The sequence below is a fragment of the Siniperca chuatsi genome, linkage group LG17, assembly GCF_020085105.1.
Source record: "Siniperca chuatsi isolate FFG_IHB_CAS linkage group LG17, ASM2008510v1, whole genome shotgun sequence".
Lineage (NCBI taxonomy): Eukaryota > Metazoa > Chordata > Actinopteri > Centrarchiformes > Sinipercidae > Siniperca > Siniperca chuatsi.
This window is the reverse complement of record NC_058058.1, coordinates 15167288-15176531: the sequence shown is the minus strand read 5'-3', so window position 1 is coordinate 15176531 and position 9244 is coordinate 15167288. Positions and strand designations below refer to the sequence as shown.

The 9244-nt window shown below is 40.6% G+C and overlaps 1 protein-coding gene across 1 annotated transcript; it reads left to right on the top strand.

Annotated features, from left to right (window-relative positions):
• Positions 1-1595: 1595 nt before the first annotated feature.
• LOC122864824 (ubiquilin-4-like) lies at positions 1596-8562 on the top strand. The gene is made up of 11 exons (XM_044172512.1): positions 1596-1782; positions 3493-3644; positions 3853-4001; positions 4095-4357; positions 4561-4719; positions 4902-5124; positions 5231-5370; positions 5971-6054; positions 6484-6599; positions 6689-6971; positions 7052-8562. Exons 1-11 carry the CDS (start codon positions 1639-1641, stop codon positions 7202-7204), a joined length of 1866 nt encoding a protein of 621 aa, XP_044028447.1. The 5' UTR covers positions 1596-1638; the 3' UTR covers positions 7205-8562.
• The last annotated feature ends 682 nt before the right edge of the window (positions 8563-9244 follow it).

Below are 9244 nucleotides of genomic sequence, written 5' to 3'. Positions count from 1 at the left end.
ATACAAAACATGACATAGTGTATGCAATTAGTGTCCAAAATTTCTGTGTTTGGCTGCATGCGTGAACTTAAGTGAGGGGATGTTTCAGTCTTGCAGTCAGTGAAAAAAAATGACTGAGAAAGGGAGATACTGTAGGCAGTGGTTAGAAAAGTGACCCCACTGAGGTGCCCGTGAGCAAGGGACTTAAGGCCCAACTGCTCCGGTGGCCAACAGATTAGACTGTGGTTTTTACTAGGCAGCTTCCAGGGAAGGCCCTGTTTTCAGTAAAGCCTCTCTGGATAAATAGAGAAAAATGGTAAAGAGAAAAAATGAAAGAGAGCACAATGTCAGGTTAAGCATGTCAATAAACAACTGCTGGCACCTCTGGCCCAAGCCCAGGGCAACAGAGGGTGACTCCTGAACAACATAAAAAGATATGACAGTTTGTCTCCTCCAGGATCAGCTGTGAGTGTGGAAATAACAGATCAACAATGGCAATTAATCATATGCATTCTAGTTAAAAATGAATCATATACAAGCCAGTTAAAACTTTTTTTTCAGACTTGAAGCTCCTGGGTAAATTGGATATTCAACAGATTAATTAAGCAAGACAGTGTGCTTGTTGCTACCTGTGTGATGTAAATGTGCGCTAAACTTAGTTTGAAGATATGCTCCGATTTCTGACTGCTGGAGCATACAATATTTGTAATTAATTTTAATTCATTTTATCTTTACACAAAAAATAAATGGTAAAGTTACCATTTAGATCTGTTGCTCTTCCTGAGGTTTTTTTGCATTTTACATTTTTTGGGGGAGTTTTCCTTATCCCAGTCGAGGGTCTAAGGATAGAGGGTGTCATATGCTTATGCTGTGCAGATTGTAAAGCCCCTCCAGGCAAATTTGTGATTTGTGATACTGGGCTGTGTAAATATAATTGACTTGACTTGACAACTTTACTTTGAGGTTGCAACTAATAAATATTTTCATTATCAATTAATTTGTCAATTATGTTTTTGATTAATTAATCATTTAACCTATTAAATGTCAGTAAGTTCTGAAAAATGTCCATCACAATATGCAGGAGCCCAGGGCTATGTCTCAGATGTCTTCTTTTGTCCAGCCAACATTCATAAACAAAGATAGTTGATGATTTTACATGATTTTAAATAAAAGTAAAAGTAGCAAATCCTCACATTTGAGAAACTGGAAACACAACATTTAGCATTTTTTTCTTGTTAAATGACTTACACGATTAATTATTTATCAAAATTGCTGGTAATTAATTTTCAGACAATAGACTACTGGTTTAAGCGACTAATGGTTTCCGAATGCCTATTTAGCTTTGATGTTGGATAAAATAAATGTTCCAACAACTTTCCTGACACAGGCCATCTGTTTAAGTCAAATAATTTGCTGTTTTAATTTAAGCAATATAACTACCACCTTTAGAGACCTGATCTAACAGGCAGCTTCGTTATCAAACCTAACATAAACCTGTATGAACAACAGAAATTTCAGGGGAAACATATATTTTCAGTCTTGTACTTGAGATGGCCAGGCAGACTGGGGAACTCTTGAGGCTCGTTCTGGAAACGGGTTTGACCTCTTTTGACCCGGAAGCTGACGCCAGACCCGAGCTGTTCCATCGGCGGAGTAAAGATGGCTGACCAAGGTGCCGCAGATCCTGCTAATAACAACAATAATAAACCTGAAGCATCGGAGGGAACTATTATTAAGGTCACAGTAAAAACCCCTAAAGACAAAGAAGAAATCGCCATCGCAGAAGATGCCTCTGTCACTCAGGTTTGTTGATTTCGTAGGCGGGGAGCTGGCTGTTGCGGTTCAGCGCCGTACTCTAACGTCATGCCCCTGCCCACAACTTCAGCTAGGAAGCTAGTTAGCCTTGTTAGCATTTGTCGTCACTCTTACCGGCTAACTGATAGTGTGTGAAATTAAAGAGGTTGTGTGTAGTGAAAGTATTAATGCTCGGGGCAATAACTGTTCGGCGATATTAACGTTATTGATACCCAATAGAGAGATATAACCACGTTAATATTTGAAATGGCTAACCGGCTAGCCAGCTAACGGTAACAGTTAGCTAGTTAGCTAGCAACAGCTTGCGAGCTGAGCCTACGATAGCTAACCATGAAGCCAAACAAGTGTCAGCTGACGGGTTGCGCTCTTGCTGTACCTATTGCAACAATAGCCTGATAGAACCATGGACTTGGTTTTGGGTGGATGATATGCCGAATCGCTTTCATTTTCCATTTCAGCTCACCAGCTTTAAAAATGCTAAAGCTTGCTATCACTCTAGAACATTCTCACTTCCATCACTGAGTGATTCAGCTTTCTAGGGAATATACAGTATTCTCAGACCTGCTGTTGGCTTGGCGACGTGTTACAGTGAAACCATAATGCAATCCATGTAACCAGAATGTAATCATAGTTTCTTTAGCTTTGTATGCCGCCTGGTCATGCTTTTATCATTACTGTGTAGTCTTGAGTAGCCATTTTTGCCTGGTTGCATGTGTTTCATGTTCAAACATTGGACTTAATGTCTGACTTGCAAGTATGTGTTGTCATCGTTATCTACATGTGGCTTTATATTTGACATACATAATGAGAACATTTTTTCATTCTTTGAGATACATTTTATATACAGCTATGTGAAATTGTTAAAGCTGTGAACTAATGTGGAAAACAGCATTCTTTGTTATCTATTTTTTATTTTGATCCCCATCAGCTAACAGAGTTCCAAAGTGGTTGCTAGTCTTCCAGGGGTACAGCTATTTAAAATCACACAATATCAATAGAACAAGAAAGACAGAACAAGACAACTATAAGCATCAGAAAATAAGATGATAAGAAAAGGATTTTGCACATGAAAGGGGAAGACAATTAAAAAACATACTGTAAATACAAAAACAAATAGCCAAAATAAACAGCAACGAAAGGACAAAAAAAATCCCAAACAGCATCCAGATGACCAGTGCTAAATAAATAACATGAGGTTTTTATTAAATTTTGCATGATGGGGATCATCCTTGGTGCATCTGTTTCAGATATCAAAATTCATATCCTGTATAGCTGTTAAAATTGTGCTGTGTGGCCATATCAGTACTACAAGTGGCTGAATGGAGTGCAGTGTTTAGATAAGATACTTCTTATTTAAAATTAAGTGAAAATGAAAGATCTGAAAGAGAGCTGCTTCCTTCAGGATGAGACCTTTTTCTGTGCTAATTATGCTTCACATAATATTCAAAGAGTGAGTGATTTGGCAGATTTGAAGGGTTTAGACTACTGCTAATAGGATAAGCACAAAAGACTTTCTTGGAAATTGGAATTTAAGGCCTGAAGGTTGCAACAGAACAGAAACACATTTGAGCAGCACTACTGAGGTGTAACCATCTTAATCTTAATATTATCCTTTTCATTTCCTGTTTCTGTCTTACCTCCTTCCCCTCTTGTTCCATTTCCTTTCTCATCTCTCTTTTATTTCTTGCTGTCTTTTAGTTTAAAGAAGAGATCTCAAGGCGATTCAAAGCCAAACAGGACCAGTTGGTTCTGATTTTTGCAGGGAAGATCTTGAAGGATGGCGACAGCCTCAGCCAACACGGCATCAAGGATGGCCTGACCGTTCACCTAGTCATAAAGACAGCACACAAGTAAGGCTACATCGTTATACAAAGCATGTTGGTTCAACAGATCGTTTTGTAGCAGGCTTGTAAGAAGGATTAATTAGCCTTGCAGTACAATCTTGGTTTGGAATTCAGTGAACTGCATTTGTTGTTACATTTATGTTAAACTGTCCAGACACATTATCAGCTTACATAAGTACTGAATTTCTCATACACCTACAAATTATTCTTGCAGGGCAGGAGATGGCGGTACCACCTCTGCCTCTAGCTCAACCTCCACTCAAGCAGGCAATACCTCCTCCTCTAGTCCAGGTACCATCCCTTCCTCCACAGCAGGCTCTACTGGTACCGCCCCACCACCCACACAGACGCCCAACATACTGAGTGAGTCCACCTGTGTGTTACTATTTAAATTCAAAACCCATTATTAGTTCAACACCACAAAGATAATGTGAGTAACCATCTGGCCTCCCTCAGCTGGCTTTGGTGACCTGGCTGGTCTGTCTGGACTGGGCATGGGCTCAGCTAACTTCATGGAACTGCAGCAGCAGATGCAGAGGCAGCTCATGTCCAACCCAGAGATGCTTTCTCAGATCATGGAGAACCCTCTGGTGCAGAACATGATGTCCAACCCAGACCTGATGAGACAGATGATCATGGCCAACCCTCAGATGCAACAGCTGATGGAACGCAACCCAGAGATCTCCCACATGCTTAACAACCCTGAGCTCATGAGACAGGTAAAGGAAATGGAGAGGGACTGAATGGCACTTAGATAGATAGATAGTTAGTTAGTTAGTTAGTTAGTTAGTTGGTTGTAACACAGGCGTGACTACATTAGGTTCCCACTGCATTTTGCTCTGTTTATTCAGGATTTACTAGCTCTGTTTAAAACACACCTTTACTGACTTGCCTTTTCTCTCCCTCTTCTCTCACCTCCCAGACCATGGAGCTGGCCAGGAACCCAGCCATGATGCAGGAAATGATGCGGAACCAGGACCGGGCTCTGAGTAACTTGGAGAGCATCCCAGGAGGTTACAATGCCTTGCGGAGGATGTACACAGACATCCAGGAACCCATGTTCAGCGCTGCCAGGGAACAGGTATCTGGGAGAGATGTTTACTGATCAAATCCTTGTTTGTTTATGCTGTGTTAATCCTTGTTAGGACTTGTTTTAACACATTCTATAACCTTTGTCATGGTTTTATTTACCAGTGTGTTGCATGGCTAACTATATTTCAAGTTTTTTGTGTTTTCAAATGTGTCTAATTTCTTTCCCTGTAGTTTGGTAGCAACCCATTCTCAGCTCTAGGTGGGACCTCTGAGTCTGGTGTCCAGCCATCACGGACAGAGAACCGAGAGCCGCTACCCAATCCATGGGGGCCACCAAATTCTTCTAACCCCTCTGAGGGTGGAGGGGGCACCACAGGAAGCACTAGCACCACTGGGGGCACCAACCCCAGTGTGTCCAACCCTCTGGGCATCAATCCTGGCAGTCTGGGCAATGGTAAGACAGAGCATGCTAAGATTTTTAATACACCTGCATGCTAAGTCATCTATTTACTTACCTGTATACACATATACATAAATTAACTCAGCTCTTTGCGCTGCAGGGATGTTCAACAGCCCGGGCATGCAGAGTCTACTGCAGCAGATCTCAGAAAACCCTCAGCTGATGCAGAACATGCTGTCTGCTCCCTACATGCGCAGTATGATGCAGTCACTGTCTCAAAACCCAGAGTTGGCCTCCCAGGTATGAAACAGAAAGACGTGTGCACACACAAACACATGTACATACACACCCACCATACAGAAAACACCCACAAATATAGTCATATTATAGTATACATCCTGGTTATTTCGTATCAAAGCTTGCCTTAATGACCTTGTTATTCTGATTGTGTTCCACATATGGAATCAATTGATTATATTGAACTCTGCAATTTGTAATGAATTGTAAATAGTAGGATCCAGCTTGGCCTGTTGTGCATTAGGCTAATAAGCCCAGCTATTTAGTGCATACTCAACAGAGGGGATTGTCTGTTAAACTCACTTGCATTTGCAACAAATTTTAAGAAAGAATAAACAACATAGCTCTGACTTATTTGGTTCTAATAAATAATGCTGACTGTACGGCAAACCTGAACAACCTTACAGTGGAGCTGTACAAACGTGACATGAAAGACCTGGATTCTCCAGAACTTTTATTTCTGTTATTCAACATTTTGTTTGAGACCTTTGCAAAGATGCTAAAGCATATATCATTTAAATATCAACTCTAGTGAGTAAGCAGCATAGCCATATGTGGAATGACACATTACCTTAACTGTCTTTTTTTCTCTCTCTGTACCAGGTTTTGATGAATAACCCCTTGTTTGCTGGAAACCCACAGCTGCAGGAACAGTTCAGAGCTCAGTTGCCCATCTTTCTGCAGCAGGTACCACACACAGTCCGTTAAATCAGTCCTGGATTTTAAAGTTTTTCTTTCCCAATAAGACACAAAGACAGTCCTAGTGACATAACAAATTATGATACGGATTGGCCCATAGGGGGCACTATACTGGAACAAGCCTTGATCCAGGTGTTGCAAAACTTAGCACAGATATTTATCGGCACATGTTGAGCATTTTTGTCTCTAGGATTATAGATATCTGCCATACATTTTTGCCTACCAGTTTAGTTTTTTTGATAAGCCTCTAGTCATTTTCAAGTAAAAATTCCAGACATTTGGCAAGTACGTTGATTAGGTGTGCCTTATTATTATTATTATTATTTATATTTTTATATTTTAAAGTTAAAGTACAATAAATGGACTGCTAATCGATCGATTGCTTAATTCATTGCTAAACTCTCTGTTTGGTTGCAGATGCAGAACCCAGAAGCCCTGTCAGTGATGACCAATCCCCGGGCCATGCAAGCTCTAATGCAGATCCAACAGGGTCTACAGACACTGCAGACAGAAGCACCAGGCCTCATGCCCAGGTATGCTCTCACAGACACATATACACATATTGCATTTTTTTGTAGAAGTAATTTTTTTTCACCTGTTTCATTTTTTTCTTTTGGCCTAGTTTGATGTCAGGTGGAGTTCCTGGCATGCCCACAGGTGGAGTTCCTGGCATGCCCACAGGTGGAGTTCCTGGCATGCCCACAGGTGGAGTTCCTGGCATGCCCACAGGTGGAGTTCCTGGCATACCCACAGGTGGAGTTCCTGGCATACCCACAGCAGCGGGCATGCCCACAGAGAACCCGGCCTCCTCACCCAGCAGTGCAGGAACGAACACCGCCCAGCAGCAGCTGATGCAACAGATGCTCCAGATGTTTGCTGGAGGAGGTGGAGGAGGAAGTGCAACGGTACACACATGCACTGATATTACATTCTTCACACCTGTATGATTATTTTTTTTTTAAGTTCCATTAATTTCCCCCTGTAGACCCAGACCCCAGAGGTGCGGTTCCAGTCCCAGCTGGACCAGCTGAGCGCCATGGGCTTCATCAACCGCGAGGCCAACCTGCAGGCCCTCATCGCTACTGGAGGGGACATCAACGCCGCTATCGAGAGACTGCTGGGCTCACAGCCCTCGTAAAGACATACAGTACATACTGACACACAGACACGTGCATAAATACATACCTGACTCATAAACATACCCAGCATCTACAGAGAACCAAGAGAAATTTAAGTGTATTGTCCCAAACTTTACAGAAGAAACTTGGGCAGGATCTGTAAGACCCTCATTCTACATCTGTTCTCAGATCATTCCCTAGTCCCCATACTTTCTCTTTTTGGCATCATCCAACCAGATCTCTGTCTCATAGTGCTGCTGTAGAGCCGGACTGAACAGAGTGCTGCTGTAGAGCCGGACCCTCAGCTTGAGGGGTGTTCTGGTGCAGAGAAAAGGAGCGAAAACCTCTCCTGAAAAGGGATTCCCAACCATGTCTTCATTCATTGTTTTCTTCACATAAAACTGGAGTTGAGTGTTGCAGACAAACATTTACATAATACAGATTAAACCCATGTGATGTGATTGGCTGTTGGCTCTGTTTCATACATGGCCATTGTGAGGCAGTTTGTTAGGATTTATCTAGCAAATCAATACATGAAAATTTTCTGGTATACAGACAGTAATCCTGAACAAGAACAGAAAATATCTTGTCCATACAGATGTTCAACCTCATTCCTCACTCTTTCCCTGTTCTCGACATTCTACATAAATAGCTGTTTTTTGCCCAACAACTTTCACTATTTATTGCAAGCGCTTACGAAAATGACACCCTCCACACTTCCCTAAACTTGTAATTTGTCATTCCAGATAAAAGTGCCCACTCACGGGTGCACAGTGTCTTTTCCTTCTGAGGCACCACTGCTGTGCCTTCTGTCCTTCCCTGCCGTATAAGAGCATTGTTGGCAAATTATACCCCCGTTCAGTGGGTTAATTAGAAACCCCCAATAAATTCCACACAGCATAATCCAGAACTGTAACCATAATCAAATATCACATTGTAGCAGCTCCGAAGCAGAGGACCCTGCTAAAATGAATATGAATGAAACAAACAAGCTTTCCTTTCATTTTAATCTGATTCTTCTTTTTATTTTCTTTTTCTTTTTTTGAGGTGCAGTTAGTACCTAGAGATGATTTATGATTTGTCTCGCATAAAGTAAACGTGGAAATCAAGTCAGTAAAAAATAAATAAATAATGGAAAGACTTTAAAAACAATTTTGGTATGGTGGCACCATACATTTCTAAAATCATGTTATAGGTTGTCTTCTTTTTTTCCTTTTTGAAAATCTCAGCATTGTAGTTGTGGTAACCTTGGCAACTGCTTCTATAGCTTTGCTTTGTCTGTTGACCTCAGCTGAAAAAAATCCATCTCCCAATTGAACATGTTGGAACTAACTTTTAACAGTACTGTACTAAAAAAAATAAAACATGGTCAAAAACAGTCCACCTCCTGTGTCAGTTGATTATAGCCTTGTGATGGTGTAGATGAGATGGTATAAGATGACACCTGTAGCCTTCCATTCATGAAAAATTTCTGGCTTTTAAGTTCATATAAAGTAATTCATGCTCTGCTTCTGTTTGTTGTTTAATCTGAAAATGTTGCATATGGAAATGTAAGATTAAATAATCTGTGTATGGGGACCAAATGGTCATATTTAAAGGTACATTAGGCACAGTTTGTTTGGTACAATTATGGGTAACACTTTATTTTGCAGATACCATATTTCCTAATAATATAAGATTTCTGGAAAAGTTGTAAATTGGTATTAATTCTTGTAATTTTGCAGAACATTTGGAGTATAAAGTTTTGTTTAAATCGACCAGTTCTTTTAAGGGAATTCCTCTGGAAATCAACCAACTAAACTCAAACAACTACCTCTCAGTATTTCCTCTTTTCAATATAGTTGGTACCAAATTGCATACTTCTCTCCAGGAAACTTTCTAGAAAATATTTAGGTAATTATGTATGAACCTGTAATTTTGCATTTCCCATTTATATAAAACTATTGTCATAGGTTGAATGAGTCAATATAACCATGATGTAGTATCTTATCCTGGAAAAAACTGACAACCTTTTAATATTACCATGTGAGCCTAAACTCTGAATTTACTGCTTGCAACTG